General features: G+C 47.1%; 1 protein-coding gene across 5 annotated transcripts in view; it reads right to left on the reverse strand.

Annotated features, from left to right (window-relative positions):
• The window catches only part of HERC2 (HECT and RLD domain containing E3 ubiquitin protein ligase 2), a 159739-nt gene that overhangs the window by 68331 nt on the left and 68907 nt on the right, over positions 1 to 22501 (reverse strand). For all 5 annotated transcript variants that reach the window (XM_032956770.2, XM_032956768.2, XM_032956767.2 and 2 more), the window contains exons 42-52: positions 22104 to 22337; positions 21704 to 21836; positions 20912 to 21055; positions 19733 to 19881; positions 12426 to 12702; positions 7516 to 7646; positions 5542 to 5658; positions 4314 to 4482; positions 2277 to 2402; positions 920 to 1028; positions 16 to 155 (exon numbers count right to left, since the gene is read on the reverse strand). In XM_032956770.2, coding sequence (XP_032812661.2) covers positions 16 to 155; positions 920 to 1028; positions 2277 to 2402; positions 4314 to 4482; positions 5542 to 5658; positions 7516 to 7646; positions 12426 to 12702; positions 19733 to 19881; positions 20912 to 21055; positions 21704 to 21836; positions 22104 to 22337 — 1729 coding nt within the window. The remainder of the gene's footprint in view (positions 1 to 15; positions 156 to 919; positions 1029 to 2276; positions 2403 to 4313; positions 4483 to 5541; positions 5659 to 7515; positions 7647 to 12425; positions 12703 to 19732; positions 19882 to 20911; positions 21056 to 21703; positions 21837 to 22103; positions 22338 to 22501) is intronic.

Raw genomic sequence — 22501 nt, forward strand, 5'->3', positions numbered from 1 at the left:
ACGCAGGAAGCCCACCCGGCTCGTTGATGCGGTCGAAGACGTGCCGCACGTTGTGCCTCTTCGACTTGAAGCAGTTTTCGCAGAAGTCAAAATCATCGCAGTTGCGGCATTTGTAGCGCGGCCCCACGATCGGGTAGACGTGACAGCCGTCGCACCTGCAGACAACAGCACCATTTTGTACCACACAGGCCGATCTCGGCAGACACAGCCCTACGTTAAAGAGAGAGAACACCACAGAGGCACCTGGAGCCATCAACACAGTTGCGTTTGAGATGTTGGCCAAACACTGTCTCATGTGCTACACTCGCTTGCACTTTTCAACGCTAGTGATTATGCTGCACGTATCACGTACTCCAGCACTGTGGAGGAGAGAGGGTTAGTGGATCACACAAATTCACGAAACTTCATCGCTACCCGTGGGTGTCGAGGTCGATACTTCCTGGCTTGCCACAGTACAGCAGTGTAGCAGTGTAGCTAGTGGATTAATTTCCACATGTATTCAAGTTGTATGTGGATTGAGTAATACTCCATCCAGGTACTCTGGTTTCCTCCCACATGCATAATCACTCATCAATAGAGTTGGCCAAACATTCCAATATAGGACCACGTAGCTTGGGCAATTGCTGGCCACAGTTCTGGCTACCTTCCCACGAATCTGTGGTTTCCCGCACCTCCAAATAATTTTCTCTGGGTAAAAAAATTATTTTACTTATTTATTCCTAATGATTTCAGCGAATGTCCCTGACAGTCTCTGAGGCTAACATGAAGGTACTTGCATGTGTGCACGTGTGTGTGTGTGTGTGAAAGTTTTTTGTTGCAGAACACTAGGGTGTGACACGCCAGTCGCATTGCTGGCCCTGCATGGGAGAGATCGGCAATTGTGTTGCGACATGGCTGGTGGCTGGGGTGGTGCGCGTACGTGACGGTGGGGTGACTGCTGGGCACCAACTCCATCTCCGACAAGAGACCGGTCCAGTGGGACTGCTGTGGGAAATCCACGATCACGTCCTTCCCATTGGCGCTGAAGGCTGCGGTGATGAACAGTCAACGACGGACAGGACGCGCGGGTTAGACACGGTGTGAAGCCAGGGGTGAAGAATCATCGAAGCCCTTCAAAATCTACAGTGTTAATAAAGAATGAAAGCTTTCGTGACTGCATAAATTACTCATTGTTTTTTTCGGTAAAGTCACGTATGTAGAAATACCATAAAATTATATTAATTTATTTAAATATAATTTATTTTTATATAATTTTATGGTATTTCTACATACGTGACTTTACCGAAAAAACCAATGAGTAATCTACAGTGTGTTAACACTGCAAAGCCCTAGAACCAAAGGAGATGAGAATTGTGCGGAGTGAGATGGGTTTTTCTCTTTAGAACAGTCGTGTCTATGGTCTCATGATATTGCATTCAAAATCCATTACAAAATGTAATGGGCTACGACAATTGAGAGGGGGTCCAATACTTATTTCCCTCATTAAAATGCAAATCAATTTATAACATTTTTGACATGCGTTTTTCTGAATTGTTTTATTATTATTCTGTCTCTCACTGTTCAAATAAACCTACCATTAAAATTATAGACTGATCATTTCTTTGTCAGTGGGCAAACGTACAAAATCAGCAGGGAATCAAATGCTTTTTTCCCCTCACTGTAGATCCTGGCTCGTCCCTAACGCTCACTGTTTGGAATGCAAACCCTGGTGAAAGTATGAATGAGTGTTACGGCTGAACTCCCAAACCGCATCTCTGTTGTCTGTGACTCCTCTTTATCTTTCGGGGCATGTTGCTCAGTTTATCTGCAATTTTATTTATAAACAGAAGAGAATTAATGGTGCCCCAAAGAGGAGTCGTTGACAAGAGGAAGTCCGCAGACAGTCCAAGGGACATCATGCAGTTCCAACAGGAGGCTGCCACTTGAATAGAAATAAGAGCTCACCTTTGGTAATTCCATTTCCCTACGATTACTCAGTTATCATTGACATCACCACTTAAAATTTAAACTTGTAAAGTGCTCGTATAATTCAAACCTGAAAATGAGAAAGCCCATCATGACATAAAAAATAAATGCTGGCTTGACACCAACAGACTTACCAGCAGACAAAGACGTGTGCCCCGCATGTACAAAAGCTCTCTGGTCACATTTTCACGAGTCTTTTAATTGATGGTCTAAGCTAATTTGTTTTGCAGACATTTACACTAAACTCGCCTTTCAATGCAAAACCAGCGTCGTCTGAGCAGGGCACCGAGCACGGCCACCGTGGCACTCACCCTTAACGACGCCCACGCTGCGATGGTTCACCGAGCCCCACTTGTACTTGGGAGTCACCACGGAAGACTTCACTCTCACTTTGTCCCCAACCTTGATGTGCGAGTGAGACGTCTGAGGCGGGTAGCCTAAGCACCGACACACACATCAACGACAAAGGTCCCCCATGCAGCCTTAACAGGCTGTTGGGGCAAGTGCTGTTCGCGAGCACAAATGAGGCTAGCATGGCATACGAGAGGGTGGGTAGCCAGCACCACGTCCGGCCGCCTTGTTTACACCACCAGCCCAGGTACTCATTTGAGTCGACCTAGGGGAGGCACAGGACTGGTTCAGATATACATCACTGATGTTGGCCGTGAGCAGGAATCAAACTTGGGTCGCCGGGTTCGTAGCGCAGCGCATTAACTGCTACACTACCGCTCCCCACTGCCACACACACATCAGGGACACACATGCACACAACAACAACAACTGCCATTCGCCACTAAGTGGAGGTGACATCACCACGACGCTTGTGCCAGGCTATGTGCAAGTTGAGACCACATGAAGTGTCGAACGCCCGCTGGCAGGAGGTCACAGGGCAGACCCAGGTGCCACGGGTCGACTGACTGAGATGACTGGCTGATGCACCACCTGCGCCCCCTAATGTGCCAACTTGCTGTGCTTTAGCCACCTGGCGCTCCGATCGTTGCGAGCGTCGTTCCTCCGCCCTCCGTTGTTGTTGGAGGGCGACTGCCTCCAACTGCCCAGTAGCATCCTTCACGAGCCTCCTCTACAGAGGCCGATCTTGACAACGCTGGTACCAGTCATCGGCAAGTCCACTCAGCTCCACATCCTCCTGTACCACATCACTCCATCTCTTCTCTAGTCCGTGCCGCGCCCGTTTAGCCCCCTCGATCCAGCCGAACAAAAGCTGTTTAGGCATGCGGTGGCAGGGAATGTGGGCTACATAGTCCAGCCAAGGCAGCCTTGCCTGCCGGAGGAGCTCACCGATGGGACTTTGTCCAGATCTTTCAAGGATATTTGAGCTCCTCACACAATCCAGCCTGGTTAAAACCAAGATGGATCGTAGGCAGGCCAGCCTAAATGTTTCTAACCGGCGAAGATGTTCCATTAGGGGGGTTCACACACACACACAACGCTCGTTCTATTTGGCAGCCACAGGCGAGCAAGTTCAATGGAGGATCAACGGTGCACGCTCACCGTTTAGGGCTATGGTGTCGGTAAAGCGGTGGCACAAAACTACACTTATGTTGCTTTCAACAATGTTGATTCAGAGTATAACAAGAATAATATTATATAGTTCCTTATTTTTACAGAAGGGTTCTGCATTGGGTTTTAAATATTAAGATGTTTTCAGCCGACCGGTGTTTGATATACAAGTAGAAGGAAATCAGAGCACTCGAAGAAAACCCACGCATGCGAGGGGGCAACGCTCTATCCTCTCACAGATGGAAACAGATGGCGATCAGTCCGCTTGCTGTACTGCCTGATCCTGGAGAGCCATGGTAAGGCACCTCGACGCCCACTGGAAGCGAGTTACGCACCATCAGTGCGGCGATCCACCAACCCTTGCTGCTGCCTCCACAGTGCCGGATCACAGGACACGTGCAGGCGTAGCCACTACCGCCCGGCCTTCCCATGGTAGAAGGATGGCTGAAATTCAGTTGCGTAGTGCAACTGACAGGCAGCATTATTAAAAAGCACTTTGATAAAAAGAAACGCCGCACACGGACCAGACCTACAGTGAAGCCACTGCAGGCAATAACAGGCAAGGTGTGTTGAGATTGAATAACAAGTTATTATTCTGCCAGACGAAATAAGATTACTTTCCCTTGTGTAGTGCTCTTCTAGTTTTGATAGTCCCATTCTGTTTCTCTGGACTGCGTAAAGTTAGGATTGTTTACTGCCTGAATAAGAACGCTTTCTGCCCGGATGTCTCGCCAGTGATCACCACTGCTGTTGGCCGCTCTATAAGCGTGACAAGGGAGATGCGGCGCGGCCATGCGGGCCGTGCAGGGTGGCACGGGCTGCCCTACCCAGGATCTCGACGTGGACGTAGCGCACCCAGTAGGTGCCCCCTTTCTGCTGCCAGTCGCACTGCACGTTAAGGTCATGCAGGCTGTCGCGGTCCAGCTTCACCACCTTCCCCACATCACCCTCCAGCACTTCCTCGTAGCTGCGGCAGCAGCGCACCATCATCCCGACCTGCGGCGTCATGCACACACACATGCACAAAGACACAGAACCCCCATGTAGCCTTAACAGACTATAGAGACAATAAGAAGGCATTCCAAGGTGGAGCAGTCGGATAAAAGAAGCAAAAGCATAAATAGGCTTGTTGAGACGTGAAATGCGCCAGTGGTACACAGGGAGGGCGAGTCTGGTAGATCGAGTCCACAACACGGTAAGAGACATCAATGAGTGAAGTTCATGGGAACAGTGACCACGGTAGCAGAGATAGAAGATTGATAGGTATGTATGTACGATTGTTGAACTTCTTTCGCACCGTATGTAGCCACCCGTGATAATCGGAGGTGCTAGGGAAGGCCAACAAACTAAAGACAAAAGACAGTTCTAAAGAAATGAGTTTTCAATCTGTGCGAGTGACTGGAGCGGATCAGTGAGTGCTGGATCATCAGTCACTATGCACCGACTGAAAAGTTCTTTTTCAGCGGACATGGAGTGAGTTGTTCATTATCAAGTTGTTTTTTTCCAAAATTATTCCAACCGTTTCTCATCACAGGAATAAATTGCTTCTGAAAAACAGACTAATGGACAATTTAGAGGCCAACCAACCGAGCAAGTGTGCCAGCAGGATTATAACAATGACCATACACATTACATAAGATTTTTGAAGCAACTCGTGAATATCAAATTCCACGAAGCAGAGCCTTTGTAGACAATGGAAATAAATTTACTCCATGGAAAGTGATGCAGTCATTCAGCGCAACAAGCCATGGCCTAAATAAACAAATAATTAGACGTGACATAAATAACAAAACATTATCAGGCAAAAGATTCCCTCTCACAAAGTTTCATCGTAATTAGCAAATGTTTTTTCAAACATCGGAGCAGAGAATTAAATGCATAATGGAGAATATGAAGAAGCTGCTGTTAACCATCTCAGATTGGCTGATGACACGGTCACTGTAAACTTAATTTGGACATAAATTGCAAGGTAGTAAGGTTTCTCTGCCCTGACCAGCAGTAGGATGCACTGAACTCACTGGGGCCAGCATAGGCGAGGGGGTCCGTGGGTCTCACCTGAATGCTATCGCGGATGTACATGGCATAGTCGTCGTTGCTCAGGAAATCTCCACGCTTTTTAAATGTTTGGCTCTCGGTCACGAACACCTGCTGACCATAGTTGCCATCCGTCCTCTACTCAGACACACAGCCAATGGTAAATATGGCTTCATTGAATGCAATACGCCAAGGCCGTTTCGGATTCACAAGAAGAAACTGAACGTGCAACAATCAAGGGGACAAAATTAAACAAATATTTTACACCAACTGTAATAAACTGTCAAGTCATCAGAAAGTATTAAAGCTTTCGTGACTGCATAAAATTACTCATTGGTTTTTTCGGTAAAGTCACGTATGTATAAATACAAAAAAATTATATTAAAACAAAAAAACAATCACGACGTTTTGATCACAACACAAGCGATCTTCATCAGGTGTCAAGAACAAATCACGGAGGTAAATACAACAAAAAGATGAGAGACGAGAATTCAACAAACCTGAAAAAACATTATGTGAAGCACATCCAGTCAGGCCAACAACACAGTTAGACACTTCCTGGCGGACCACGAATTTCAGAAGAGTGTTAAATTTCGTGTTCAACCTTTGGATTGCACATACCAGCATAGATAGAATGAAAAATACAAGGTACACGGTCAGTAGAAATACATATACAAGTCCACCAAGTGGTAAGGAGGGAGGAAAGACGGACAGGGAGGCAGAGAGAGGGGGGGGGGCGGAGGGATGAACAGAAGCTTAAATAGGAAATACGGTTGAAGGGGGGGGAGGAGCCAGAGAAAGCGGCAGCTCAAACACGCACATCTTACACATACAAAACGGCAGCTCAAAAAAGGACCACCTCTTGTAAATACAAAACGGCAGCTCAAAAAAGGGCACATCTTACACATAATTACAACGGTCAAGAACAAATCACGGAGGTAAATACAACAAAAAGATGAATTCTCGTCTGTCATCTTTTTGTTGTATTTACCTCCGTGATTTGTTCTAGACCGTTGTAATTACGTGTAAGATGTGCCCTTTTTTGAGCTGTCGTTTTGTATTTACAAGAGGTGGTCGTTTTTTGAGCTGCCGTTTTGTATTTACAAGAGGTGGTCCTTTTTTGAGCTGCCGTTTTGTATGTGTAAGATGTGCGTGTTTGAGCTGCCGCTCTCCCTGGCTCCTCCCCCCCTCCAACCGTATTTCCTATTTAAGCTTCTGTTCATCCCTCCGCCCCCCCCCCTCTCTCTCTGCCTCCCTGTCCATCTTTCCTCCCTCCTTACCTCTTGGTGGACTTGTATATGTATTTCTACTGACCGTGTACCTTGTATTTTTCATTCTATCTATGCTGGTATGTGCAATCCAAAGGTTGAACACGAAATTTAACACTTCTGAAATTCGTGGTCCGCCAGGAAGTGTCTAACTGTGTTGTTGGCCTGACTGGATGTGCGTCACATGTTTTTTTTCAGGTTTGTTGAATTCTCGTCTCTCATCTTTTTGTTGTATTTACCTCCGTGATTTGTTCTTGACACCTGATGAAGATCGCTTGTGTTGTGATCGAAAAGTCGTGATTGTTTTTGTTTTAATATAATTTTATTGTATTTCTACATACGTGACTTTACCGAAAAAAACAATGAGTAAGTCATCAGGGTTTAATGAAATTCAATATCCTTACTGCAAGTGATATTCAGTTGAATAAGGAACTGGTATTCTTAGTAGAACCCTTACGACAACTCAGATGTCAAACTAATAAAATAACACCCACAAAGTGTCACTCAAGTCCTAACGTTAGACTGATATCAGGTCCAGCCATAACAACAACACGAGCCTTCAATTGACATCCCTTGCCCTGGCCTCACGAGTCACCCGAGTTTGTGTTACTATGGATGGGCAGCACGAGCGGTCTTGGCAACAGAATCGCGCTCCCCGTCACCAAGGCATGGGTGGCGCACCGCAGAGCTACCCACGCCGCGTGGCGGTGCCGGGAGTGTCCCTCACCTCCACCTCCTCGGCCTCGTCCAGGAGGTCCTCGTCTGACACGTCATCCGACGTGGCGCTCTCCACATCCGAGATGTCCGGGATCTGCACGTCCGGGTGGTCCAGCAGCCAGCCCACCAGGGCCTCGATCCCTGTGTCACACGGTCGGCATTGGCCGTGGGGGAATGGTAGCTCAGCGGTGATCAACAAATAAGAAAAAAAAGAAAACTCTCCTCCCCTCTTACAGGTGGCAGTCTACTCCTGCCTCTGTGTCCAATGAAATGCACCCCAAGTTATAAATCATTCAGAGACTTTTACCGAACACTGCAAATTATGATTAAGTTTTCAGCAAGGCGTGAGATATATTTGTTCGTAGATGCTCTTCGAAATCCAAAATGAAATGAGGTAGTTATATCTTCTGACAAGTGTCAAGTCAGACACAATCAGACTATAAATATTTAATAATCTTACCTATACAAGTATTGTTTTGTCTCTCTGTGTGTCGGTGTATATGTGGACGCGACTTGCGACGCTTTTAACTCACAAACTGTGGGGTTTACGTTTAAAAAAATTACCCAGATACCACGCGATAAGCCCCCGAGTGAGCCAGCGCTATTCGTATTTCCCATTCGTAAACTGAAAGTAGTTAAATTAACAATGTACTCCCGTAGTCCAATCCCTCTCCAGCTCCGGATCCTGCTGTGCCGTCGTGTGGTTGCTCCTTGCCGATCGGGCAGTCGAGGCACCGCTCAACTGGGGCTCACCTGCCGGGGACGATGGCCCGAGTCCCTCTCTACAGACCCCTAACATCCCTTCTTGCCCTGCTTATATCCTCGTGGATTCTCTGGGGGGAATTTCCCCAGCTGTCTCTTTTGGACACTCTGGGGAATTTCCCAACCAAGGACCTCTGGGGAATTTCCCAAACAAGACCCTCCATACTTGCTGGCACCTTGTCTTTGCATCCAGCCTCGCTGACACCCTGTCTTCACCTCGGGACTTACTGACAGTCTTTACACTACTATAGTCATTAGATACTACTGTAGAGTCAGTATTTACTACTATAGAGTTGGTTGATACTACTGCAGTCAGGAGATACCACTACGGTCAGTAAATACTGCTACAGTTAGTAGATACTACTGTAGTGACATCAGGGATGTCACTGTATGGTGCCGGCGTGCGATGTTCCTATGTCGCGGACAGCACTGGGTAGGTTGCTGTGTGAGGCCAGCTCTAGCACAGCACGGCGTGCGATGCACCGTCATTGCGTACACCCCGTATGCGGGTGTAGTACCAGTCCTAGTGGGGCTTGGTGAGCGCTGGGATAGTGCGGGCACCACGCATAGCGTGCAGTGCAGGCTCCCACAAGGGGGAGTGGGAGAGTGTCAGCCCAGGGACAGGGTTGCCCCGGGCCATGGCACTCTGGTTGATCCCGTAGACATGTGATCTGGAGTGTCCGCAGACAAGGCCCCAGGTGGGGCGGGGGGGGGGCTAGGGGGTGATCATGTGTCCAGGGAGAGCTTTCGAGGGGGATCGAGAGGGAGCTAGAACGCTCGACAAGACGGGCGGGGCCGAGGGCAGAATGGCCCCGACCCGGCAGGATATAAGGTCGGTCCCCTGAGAGGGACCGGGGGTTCTTCGTCCGACAGCGAGAAGCTCTACGTCTACAAGCTGGACGCTCTACGTCCTACGAGGCATCAACACGTGGTCGTGGACCCGAGTGAGGGTCTGAGCCTTCGTAGCGATAACTCCTACGTATAGTGTAGTTTGCTGGGTGGTCACCACCCTAGGCTTTATCTGGTGAAGGGGCAGTTACCCCTTTGTGTTAACGTGATGTTACAATAAATGTGTTGCCTCTATAGAGAAACGTCTGCGACTCAGTTGGACTCACTACACTACTATACAGTCAGTAGATACTACTATAGAGTCAGTAGATACAACTCTATAGTTAGTAGATATTACAGTATTATCTACTGACAGTAGTAGTGACATCGTGAATGTCACTGTGTAATCCCGGCTCTAGCGAGGCACGGCGTGCGATGCATTGTCATCGCGGACACTCTGTAGGTGGGTGTAGTACCAGCCCTAGAGGGTGAGTGCTGGGATAATGCAGTGGCACCACGCGTGGCGCGCAGTGCTGACTCCTACAGGAGGCAGTGTGAGAGTGTCAGCCATAGGATGAGGTTACCCTAGGCCATGGCACTCTGGTTGACCCTGGAAGGCATGTGACCAGTAATATCTACACAGGGGCCCCATGTGGGGGCTAGGGGGTAGTCACGTGTCAGGGTGAGATCCTACGGGAAGAGTCTGGAAACGGCAAGAGGTTTCTCGAAGATGGTCGTGGCTAAGGGCGGAGCCAGCCACGACCCAGGAGCATATAAAACGGGTCCGCACAGGGACCGGGGTTCAGCGTTGCTGTCGTCATCTGAAGATCTACAATCTACGTTCTACGTCCAAGAAGAAGTCACCAACGCGTGGACGAGGACCCAAGTTAGGGTCCTGTCCGTTGTAGCTACTCCCAGTAACTAGCGTAGTTAGCCTGGTGGTCTACCACCATAGGTTATCTGGTAAAGGGGCAGTAACCCCATTGTGTTATGCGTTGGTTTTAATAAATGTGTTGCCTCCAAGAAGTACGTCTGCAACTCTGTTGAACCTACTACACTACTATAGAGTCAGTAGATACTACTGTAGAGTTTGTAGTTACTACTATAGTCAGTGGATACTACTATCGTAAGTAATTACTGCTATGGAGTCTGTAGATACTGCTATAGAGTCGGTAGATAATACTACAGTAGATACCACTATAGTCGGTACACTGCTGCAGAGTCGGTAGATACGACATAGAGTCAGTAGAAACTGCTATAGAGTTAGCGGATACTACTATAGAGTTTGCAGATATTACTATAGAGTCAGTAGATACTCCTATAGAGTTAGTAGATACTACTATAGTCAGTATATACTACTGTAGAGTTAGTAGATACTACTATAGTCAATAGATACGACTATAGATTCAGTAGATACTACTTTAGTCATTATATACTACTGTAGAGTCAATATTTACTACTATAGAATTGGTTGATACTACTATAGAGTAGGCAGATACTAATATTGAGTTAGTAGATACTACTGCATTCAGTAGCTACCACTACGGTCAGTGAATACTGCAAAAGTCAGTAGATACTACTATACAGTCAGTAGATACTACTATATAGTCAGTAAATACTACTACGGTCAGTAGATACCACTTGATACGACTACTGTTAGTAGATACTACTATGGTCAGTTAATACTACTACTACGGTCACTAAATACTACTACAGTCAGTCTATACTAGAATGGATCACTACGGCACGTAGCGCAATGTACAGTAGAATGAGGGAATGTGGGTGTAGCAGCCAGCACAGCATGTAATGCGTTGCAGTGGGTCACTAGGGGCGTGGTGCTGGCTGCTGGCAGAGGGGGGCATGTGGGGACACGGCTCCCCGGCCGGCTGGTGAAGCAGGTGATGGGCCGGGGTGAGTGAGGTAGGTGACCGTGGGGACACGGGGAGCATAGCTCAGGACCTTCTGGAGGGTTGCAGAAGGGGGCGTGGTTAAGGGCGGAGCCAAGCAGGTGGCACGTGGAAGGCAGCCCAGAACTTCCTGGAAGGTTCCAGAAGGGGGCGTGGCCGAGGGCGGAGCCAGGCCACGCTCAGGGGCATAAAAGGGCAGCCCTGAGGCTGAATCGGGGCTGTCTACAGGTGGAATGGAACCCGAGGTGCTACGTCTTCGTCTCTGGCATCGTGGGTCAGACAGCATGTTGGCTGCTCTGACCCGTAAATATTTATTCCGTGACCAGTCACAAGCTAATCCCTCAGTTATTTGATATGTAAACCCCTTTGTCAAGGTGCCTCACTTCTCCCAACCAGCTTAAAAGTCGCTATGAATCTTAACAGCGTTCATTGAAGCTCTGTGGATGTGTAGGCCTTTACTTTAACATCTATTTCTGTGACCAGTCACAAGCTAATCCCTTAGCTATTTCAATGCTAAATTACTAGTTGCCTCTGTGGATGTGTAGGTTTTGACTTTAACATAGCCATTTCCGTGACCAGTCCAAAGCTAATCCCTCAGCTATTTGCACAAGCTAATCCCTTAGCTATTTCAATGCTAAATTACTAGTTGCCTCTGTGGATGTGTAGGTTTTGACTTTAACATAGCCATTCCCGTGACCAGTCACAAGCTAATCCCTCAGCTATTGATATGTAAACCCCTTTGTCAAGGTGCCTCACTTCTCCCAACCAGCTTAAAAGTCGCTACAAATCTTAACATCGTTCATTGAAGCTCTGTCGTACCGACAGTTCTGTACCTTTCACCTGAAGACGGCCGCTTGCATTGTGGCCGAAACGTCGTGAGAATTTCATTGTTATTTTATTATTTTATTCTCATTCTACGTGACTTTACCAAAACAACCAAAGAAGATGAATTCTTGCAGTCACGAAAGCTTCAAATTAAAAATACTACTCACTCTTTCACAATAGCTTCGTATTTGTGTATGTATATGTTATGGTTTTTAAGAGAAGTTTTTAAATAGATTTTTTTCCCCCGGGCAACGCCGAGAACTTTCTGCTAGTAAAAAATAATTTACAGTTGTGAGACTAACATTACCAGTAATGTATCACCACTACTGTGCTTCAAGGCCTTCGTTAGCTGTTGCGTTCAGGGCCTTATGCCACTGACGCTCAGCACTGGGACGCCTGCCATGGTCCCCTCGCTTAGGAAACTCATTCCAAAGCCTAATTTGCTGCTGGCTCCAAATGCCCGACACGTCGGGGGTCTTTCTTCACGACGACCTTGTGCTACTAGAACGGCGCGATCATTATTACTCTCATTAAATGGTTAGTTATCTCGAAGAGGCGAAGGCTGAGAGAAGCGACGCGTACAGGTCGCGGGCGTTACCGGGGAGGCCTGCCGAGGCGGTAGTGCCGCCCGACAGGGACTTGAGGGCGAACTCGACGTTCCTGCGCTGGAAGCCCATCTCCATGAGCTGAGCGACAGGTGGCAGTGGCGGAGGGGGCGATGGGCGGCGCCGCTGCTGCTGCTTGTGCTTGAGCGGCTTCGTGGGCGGCGCCGACGTGGGTGTCAGGGACTCGCTGGAGCTGCTCTCATCGAAGGCCGGCACCGCCGGGTGGCTTGCCTCCAGCGCCAGGTACTGGCACACGGCTAGAGCGGCCGCCTACACGGCGACGCAACAACACGGTTTGTGTGCACAAAGGGCCCCGGGTAACTTGATCAATACGGGAACACTCTGTGCCTTCTTAAAAGAGGGGCACGGACAACATTTTTAAACAACATTATTATTTTTTGATTTAAAGCTTTCGTGACTGCAGTAATTCATATTCTTAGTTTTTTCGGTAAAGTCACGTTGAAGAGAAACAACAAAATATATATAAAACAATAAAAAATTCTCACGACGTTTCGACCATAACTCAAACGGTCATCATCAGGTGTGTCGGTTTGCATAAATTTATTTTGAAAACGGCATATTTATTTATTTATTTATATATAAAAATTACGTTTGCGTCACGCGCAACGATTGGCAGTTTGCCCAGGACTAGTCCATCTATTTTTTGAAAAGAGGAGGGGGGAGACGAAATTTGTTTTTATGTATGCTGTCTGAAAGCCACTGTAAGCGTGAACAATCAATCAAGAACTGAAATGATTTATCAAATCTTTCCAATGATTGCTAAGATAGAATCCATCTTCTCGGTTGAAATTGTCTCTGTGCTTGTATATGTGGATAGCCTCATGAACGAATCTCTCATGGAAGCCAGATGGCTTACAAAGAACCTCCGTCTTGGAAAAGTCAATGGCATGTGAGCCTACTGAATTAGAACAATGATCTGCTACGGCCGAGGTGTTGGTCCTACCGTGTTTAAGGTCTGCTTTATGTTCACGAATGCGGTCCGAGATATGGCGTTTGGTTTCTCCAATGTAACTGCTACCACAGAGGCAACTTAGTTTGTAGACACCAGGGTATTGTATGTCCGGAATCACATCTTTTACAGACGGAACCAGATCACGGATTTTATGTAATGTGTTGAAACGGACCTGGATCTTGTGTTTATTCAAGATTTTGGAGATCTTTTTTGTGATCCCAGCAATGTAGGGTAAAGTGATGGTTTTGAAAGGCTCCTCAAGAGGGTTCTTATTCATGGTTTGAGTGATAGCTTTGCGGATTGTATAGTCGGAGTAACCATTAGCCCTAAGAGCTTGGTGTACGTGCTTGAGTTCACTGCTTATGTGTTCCTGGTCGGATATGCATTGGGCTCTATGATACAGAGTCTTGATGAGAGAATTCTTCTGTGATGGATGGTGGTGGGAATCCGGTTTCAGATAAGCATCCGTATGGGTAGCTTTCCTGTAGACAGAGTGGCTCATTGAACCATCAGGTCTCTTTTTAATTAGGACATCCAAAAAAGGTATCTTGCCATCTATTTCGACTTCCATGGTAAATCTGATGGCTGGGTGTATGGAATTGATGTGGTCGAAGAATTGGTCTAGAGCAGGCCGGCCATGTGGCCAGATGACAAAAGTGTCATCCACGTACCTCTTCCATAAGGTTGGGCGCAGAGTGGCAGTCTGGATGGCGTCAGTCTCAAATTTCTCCATGAAAATGTTAGCTATAACTGGAGAAAGGGGGGAGCCCATTGGGGTGCCCTCAGTTTGTTTGTAGAAAGTTCCATTCCAAGTGAAGTATGTATTGGTTAAACAGTGTCTCACCAGGGGGGGTACCTCAGTGTTTAGTCCTTGATGAACCAAGTCTTCAATGATTGCAATGGTGTCAGGTACAGGAACCTTGGTGAATAAGGAAACTACATCAAAACTGACAAGCAGGTCGTCTGGGGACAGGGAAATACCCTTAATTGTTGATACCAGGTGAGTAGAATTTTGTACCGCAGAGGTGGTCTTTCCAGTGAAAGGACGCAGGATTTCAGACAAAAAACGAGCTAGTTTGTAGGTGGGGGAGCTGATAGTAGAGACTATGGGACGAAGAGGTGTATCAACTTTATGTATTTTTGGTAAGCCGTATAATCTTGGTGGCCTGGCAGCAGAAGGTTTCAACGAAAACTGTTTAGATTGATCAATTAATGCGGTTGAATCAGAAATTATTTTGTTGGTTTGTGTGACGAGGCTGTTGGTGGGATCTCTTTTTATTTTTGTATAACTACCATCGTCGAGTAATTCTTTAATTTTGTTGTTGTATTCTATTTTATCCATGATGACAGTAGCATTGCCTTTGTCAGCTGAGAGAACTACAATATCATTCCTCTTTTTTAATTTATATAATTCAAAACGCTCATCTTTGCTGAGGTTGCTAGCTGGCATCTTAGCGTTTTTGAGGGTTGCAGCGATTTCAGATCTCGCTACGTCTGCAGCGATGTGACCCAGGCCCCTGAGAGCAACGTCTACTTGGGCAATTATATCATTAACTGGTATGTGTTTAGGTGTGACTGCAAAGTTTAGACCTTTAGCTAAAACGGATTTCAGACCATCGGAAATAGAACTGTTACTGCGATTAATTACGACTTTATTAACGTCTAACTTTTTGGTGTGTGGGTCCGGTCTTTTGTTGAAGAGGAGGTTAAATTTGGAAATCAGGTTTTCCTTACATTTGGTCGACATAGTAGCAGCTGAAGAGGCAGTCATATTGTCTACATGTTCCCAATCCGATGTGGACATTATTGCCGTCAATGATAAGTGTGATTTGTAGAGTGTCTTGTCTAACTGATCTAGTTCTGTGCGTATAAGTCTGATTTTTTCTGAGATAAGAGCTAAGCTAGTTTTGAAAAGAATTCGTTTCGCATTAGAAGAAGTTACAGTAGCAGAGGTGAATGTAAATGCGATTGGTATTACCCCAGAGTCGCGGCATCTCTTCAGGAAGGTGAGAGACTCGATCAGCTGAGCTTTCTTATCCCGGAGTTTGTTGAAGGATCTTAAAGTTATGTGAAAACCCTCCCCGTAGAGGCGATTAAATTTTGATTTAAAGCTTTCGTGACTGCAGTAATTCATATTCTTAGTTTTTTCGGTAAAGTCACGTTATTTTGTTTCTCTTCAACGTGACTTTACCGAAAAAACTAAGAATATGAATTACTGCAGTCACGAAAGCTTTAAATCAAAATTTAATCGCCTCTACGGGGAGGGTTTTCACATAACTTTAAGATCCTTCAACAAACTCCGGGATAAGAAAGCTCAGCTGATCGAGTCTCTCACCTTCCTGAAGAGATGCCGCGACTCTGGGGTAATACCAATCGCATTTACATTCACCTCTGCTACTGTAACTTCTTCTAATGCGAAACGAATTCTTTTCAAAACTAGCTTAGCTCTTATCTCAGAAAAAATCAGACTTATACGCACAGAACTAGATCAGTTAGACAAGACACTCTACAAATCACACTTATCATTGACGGCAATAATGTCCACATCGGATTGGGAACATGTAGACAATATGACTGCCTCTTCAGCTGCTACTATGTCGGCCAAATGTAAGGAAAACCTGATTTCCAAATTTAACCTCCTCTTCAACAAAAGACCGGACCCACACACCAAAAAGTTAGACGTTAATAAAGTCGTAATTAATCGCAGTAACAGTTCTATTTCCGATGGTCTGAAATCCGTTTTAGCTAAAGGTCTAAACTTTGCAGTCACACCTAAACACATACCAGTTAATGATATAATTGCCCAAGTAGACGTTGCTCTCAGGGGCCTGGGTCACATCGCTGCAGACGTAGCGAGATCTGAAATCGCTGCAACCCTCAAAAACGCTAAGATGCCAGCTAGCAACCTCAGCAAAGATGAGCGTTTTGAATTATATAAATTAAAAAAGAGGAATGATATTGTAGTTCTCTCAGCTGACAAAGGCAATGCTACTGTCATCATGGATAAAATAGAATACAACAACAAAATTAAAGAATTACTCGACGATGGTAGTTATACAAAAATAAAAAGAGATCCCACCAACAGCCTCGTCACACAAACCAACAAAATAATTTCTGATTCAACCGCATTAATTCATCAATCTAAACAGTTTTCGTTGAAACCTTCTGCTGCCAGGCCACCAAGATTATACGGCTTACCAAAAATACATAAAGTTGATACACCTCTTCGTCCCATAGTCTCTACTATCAGCTCCCCCACCTACAAACTAGCTCGTTTTTTGTCTGAAATCCTGCGTCCTTTCACTGGAAAGACCACCTCTGCGGTACAAAATTCTACTCACCTGGTATCAACAATCAAGGGTATTTCCCTGTCCCCAGACGACCTGCTTGTCAGTTTTGATGTAGTTTCCTTATTCACCAAGGTTCCTGTACCTGACACCATTGCAATCATTGAAGACTTGGTTCATCAAGGACTAAACACTGAGGTACCCCCCCTGGTGAGACACTGTTTAACCAATACATACTTCACTTGGAATGGAACTTTCTACAAACAAACTGAGGGCACCCCAATGGGCTCCCCCCTTTCTCCAGTTATAGCTAACATTTTCATGGAGAAATTTGAGACTGACGCCATCCAGACTGCCACTCTGCGCCCAACCTTATGGAAGAGGTACGTGGATGACACTTTTGTCATCTGGCCACATGGCCGGCCTGCTCTAGACCAATTCTTCGACCACATCAATTCCATACACCCAGCCATCAGATTTACCATGGAAGTCGAAATAGATGGCAAGATACCTTTTTTGGATGTCCTAATTAAAAAGAGACCTGATGGTTCAATGAGCCACTCTGTCTACAGGAAAGCTACCCATACGGATGCTTATCTGAAACCGGATTCCCACCACCACCATCCATCACAGAAGAATTCTTTCATCAAGACTCTGTATCATAGAGCCCAATGCATATCCGACCAGGAACACATAAGCAGTGAACTCAAGCACGTACACCAAGCTCTTAGGGCTAATGGTTACTCCGACTATACAATCCGCAAAGCTATCACTCAAACCATGAATAAGAACCCTCTTGAGGAGCCTTTCAAAACCATCACTTTACCCTACATTGCTGGGATCACAAAAAAGATCTCCAAAATCTTGAATAAACACAAGATCCAGGTCCGTTTCAACACATTACATAAAATCCGTGATCTGGTTCCGTCTGTAAAAGATGTGATTCCGGACATACAATACCCTGGTGTCTACAAACTAAGTTGCCTCTGTGGTAGCAGTTACATTGGAGAAACCAAACGCCATATCTCGGACCGCATTCGTGAACATAAAGCAGACCTTAAACACGGTAGGACCAACACCTCGGCCGTAGCAGATCATTGTTCTAATTCAGTAGGCTCACATGCCATTGACTTTTCCAAGACGGAGGTTCTTTGTAAGCCATCTGGCTTCCATGAGAGATTCGTTCATGAGGCTATCCACATATACAAGCACAGAGACAATTTCAACTGAGAAGATGGATTCTATCTTAGCAATCATTGGAAAGATTTGATAAATCATTTCAGTTCTTGATTGATTGTTCACGCTTACAGTGGCTTTCAGACAGCATACATAAAAACAAATTTCGTCTCCCCCCTCCTCTTTTCAAAAAATAGATGGACTAGTCCTGGGCAAACTGCCAATTGTTGCACGTGACGCAAACGTTATTTTTTTATATATATAAATAAATATGGCGTTTTCAAAATAAATTTATGCAAACCGACACACCTGATGATGACCATTTGAGTTATGGTCGAAACGTCGTGAGAATTTTTTATTGTTTTATATATATTTTGTTATTTTGTTGTTTCTCTTCAACGTGACTTTACCGAAAAAACTAAGAATATAACATTATTATTGCAAGAACGTTGCACCAATCAGAAGGATAACTAAAATAAAATAACTTTATCTGTACATCTTCAAGTCGGAATACATACTGAGGCTACTACAAGGCCATGTGGGAGGAGGTTTGGCTAATTTTGGCACCAGCTGTCATAGTATGGTCGTGTCGCTAAAGTTCAATGTGGTGAGTACAACTTCTCGGAACGGGAACAGGTTGATTTCTGCTTCAGTCCAAAATCCCAGCTAGGTAATGGTGTATCCTTACCAAACGTGCAATTCATTTGAAAGCCCCGTGCATTTTCAAGGCAATTCTTCAAGATGGCTTTACTTAGAAAATTAATAAAGTTCTGCCCAGCCGTTCATTTCCCGTGTGACAGGAGCCACGCCAGGTTGGCTGTCCTGTGCCCTCTGTAGGCCTCGCCATGCTGCCCCGCGCGCTGCCGTCTCACGTGCATCATAGCTCCAGCTCAGTGAACCACAAACCTCACCACCACGTCGCTAAACTATAAGCATATAGGAATAGGTTTTACCCTTTTAACTGGCACAAAAACTGACACCTTTATTCAAGGCATCATGTTTGCAATGACCACAACACAAGCAGTCAAAATGCAAACAAAAAAGACAACTCTGATAATAATATGCACTGTCCTTGAATTTGATTGGTCCACACCCGAGACAGCTTTTCTTAGAGCCTAGTCTCCATTGGTGTTGGACCAGAACACGCCAAAAGGCGTACAACTCAAAAACAGCGCACTATCAGAGTATTGTAAATCATGAGGTAATAATCTTAAACTAAACTATTTTTATTTTACCACGTAAGGCCCACTGAGCTAAATAGCTCTTTTTCAGAAGAAACCTGGCCACAAATGATAGCTCAATGAAGTGACTTATCATGTGGAAATGTATTGCGGCCAAATGCAATAAATGTATGTTTCTAAATGTGGAGGGATAAACCGGAGGACCAGGAGAAAAATCCATCAACCACGGGGAGAACATGCAAACTCCAAATATACAGGCGTCAGGGTCAGGATCAAACCCACGACCTCATGCAAACCAGATGAGATATTTAACATGTTGCCACGATGACGTGTTAATGTGTTAAAACCATCAAGGACTAAACTACAAAGAACAGGGACCACAGCTGTAATTCGCAATTGCAGAGATTTCCAAACACACTCGTGCATGGAACCATCTACGGGACAATGCCCAGAGAACGCCCAAGAAGAACAAAGATCAACAAGTTGCAAGAGAACTGCACATAGACGGGGCAGACACTGGCCTAGGTGGTCGGCCAAAAATCCCGGGGACAAACGGAGCTGCATGTTGGCCACAAAGCATGCTGCCAGCGTGGACCGACGTACCGCGTTGCCAAGGTAATAAAGGCAAAGAGCAGCAATTCCAACAGGTGAGAGAGAGGGAGGATGGCAGAGGGAGAGATCACCTCAAGCTCCTGTCGCGTAAATATGGCCTTGAGCGGAGAGGGCTGCGTGGCGGCCGTGAGCAGTTGCTGCAGGAGGATCATGGGAGGCTGCGGCATATCTGGAGAGAGGTCCGAGACGTCGGGCGACGCCACCGCCACCGCTCCCTCATCTGATCATCCCAGCAGCACAGGGCACGTGAGAAAAATAATATATAATCATCATCTATCCATGTGTATGACTTTGCTAAAATGCCTCGGTGAACTTAGAGCACATTAGATCACATCTCTTCACAAACATTTGAAGGTGAATCAGCACCGACCTGCAAGTGGGCAATAGCCTGCCATAGCGGTACGACAATGTCTCATCAAAATTGAGTAATTTGCAGACCATGACGCAGGCACGCGGTGGCCTGCTCATTTCGAAGGGCGTCACGGGACATTTAATGTCCACTGTGAAGCAGATGGCGTGTATTTTATGGTTGATACACCCCGCAATTATAACCAGGGTGGCGTGGCGGATTCGAACTGCAAACAACGGCAAAAAGCGTCGAAGAAGGCGCGACCGCTGAGCCATGTCACCAGTTATGGCCACGTTCAAAACAAGGCGCATTCCAGGATTAAAATCCGGGTTTAACGTCAGCGCACGCGTGATTTGCAAGGAGGCTGCCACCGTGCTGTAATGGCTCGTAGCACAGTGGGGAATGCACGTAATGCATCTGGCAGTCATGTCCACCAGTTCACCCTCAGCACTAACATTTATCCCTATAAGCTTCGGCCAACAAGCCAGTTGTGAGATCACAGTCATTTGGTGCAGAATGACAGCTCACGATGCTGTGTATGTGTGTATAATGTGTGTATGGACGAGGGGCTGTCGTGTCGTGGTTAGCGCGCTGCGCGACGAACCCAGCGACCCAAGTCTGATTCCAGCTCACATCCAACACCGGTGATAATTATCTTAAATGGTTCTGAGCCTCCCCAAGGTCGATTCATCCTCAAATGAGTACCTGGTGCGGTATGTAAGCATCGCCACTGGGGAGACAAAGGCGGTCAGGTGTGGTCCTGGTCACCCATCCCCTCGTGTACCGTTCCGACCTTCATAGGTGCCCGCTAACAGCACTTTCCCCAAGAGTCTGTTAAGGCTATGAGGGGGATCTTTGCCTTTGTTTGTTTGTGTGCATGCGTGCGCGTGCGCGCACTTGCCAAGGGATGGGTTGGGTTGCTCGAGGAGGGCTGGCTGTGACTGGATCTGCCGGAGTTTGTCTTGGTGCGAGAGTAGCGTGCGCGCGGCCTTCAGCACGTAGAGCAGCACCTGGTGCCTCGCCAGCAGCACGACGTCCACCTCGTCTGGGCCGCATGCAGCACACGGGAACGGACAAAGCGAGCGGCTCGAGCATCCGGCCACTGTGTCGAGCTCCCTGCGATCACAGGGAGCGGCCGCGTCCGCGACCGCAGACTCTCACGTCGTATTTCAGGCTTCGTTTGTACAACCAGACTTAAAGTCGACAGCTATCGTAGCACAAGTGCAACCCTTCCCGATGAACGAATGAGAATTGCACGACGTGTGACGACAGCTGTTACGACTATTCGCAGTTCGCAAACGAAAATCATACACAACGAATTTACCAGGGAAATCAACGCTTGAAAGCAGAGATTGTCTCCACTGTAATGTATGTATATTTAATTTCTTTCGCAGCATACACAGCCAACCATGCTCATCGGAAGTGTGGGGGAAGGACAACAAATCTAAACACAAAAAGCAATTGTAAAGAAATACATTTTCAATATATATTTAAATGTGCACAGCTCTTGTGGCTTCCTAATATCGGAAGGAACCGGTTGTGCAACTGTCAGCAACTGGTGCAGAGACGTCCACACAAAAGCGACTTGGTTGCAGGCAACCGTTCCGCGTAACTTATCGCCCAAGAGAAGAGGGAAGCCGACGGGGGCCTGGCAAGCGTCGGCCACTCCCCTTTGCGCAGGCCACGCTCTCACCCGTGGGCCCGTGGGCCGCAGATCGCCACCGCCGGTGCTGCTTGCTGCAGGCCAGGTTCACAAGCTGGCCCCACGAGTTGAGCAGTGGCTCCGTCAGCGGGAAGTTGCTCAGGTCAAAGCCGACCTCAGAGACCTGCATCATGACCACGCGCAGTGCCCAACTTCAGTCACTGCCATTTCCTTCACAATCAGCCAGTTACGCCATAACAGCCGAGATCTCAACAGCGGGCCTTTTCCCATTCATGTGGCCTCGACGATAATGATGATGACGGCAATGATGACAGTGAAGGTGGTGGTGGTGACGATGATAGTCATGGCGATAATCAGCCACGATGATGGTAACTGCGATAAAATGAGTGACGACAACGGTGGGAGGGGGGGTGGGAGGGGAGGGGGTTACCGGTTGGAGCTGCGGCAGTGAGCACACACGACTGGCCCGTGGCGGCTCCTGGAAGAGCACGGTGATGCGCCCTCGCGCCGTGATGCGAGTCACCGTGCCCTGACCAAACTCCTCGTGCGCCACCTGCCCCCCGAGCCGCAGGCGCCCGTCCACACCGCCCACCACGGCCAGCACAGCCACCAGCCCGCGCGCCTCCAGCTGCATGCGGTCCCCCGCAGGCTCCACCGCACCGCCCTGCCACATGGCCCGGGCACAACGAGAGCTCTTCCAAGGCCGACCGCAAACAATGCTGCCGGGGCCGACCAACGGTCCCCAGCTGCAAGGCGTCGCCACCGACGCCGCCACCGACGCCGCCAAGCGGCCGCGTCGTTACAGAGCGCCCCGCCGTATGCCAGGGC

Source organism: Petromyzon marinus, chromosome 18, assembly GCF_048934315.1.
Source record: "Petromyzon marinus isolate PM22_M1 ecotype Great Lakes invasive population chromosome 18, UKy_Petmar_22M1.pri1.0, whole genome shotgun sequence".
In the NCBI taxonomy this organism is placed as follows: domain Eukaryota; kingdom Metazoa; phylum Chordata; class Hyperoartia; order Petromyzontiformes; family Petromyzontidae; genus Petromyzon; species Petromyzon marinus.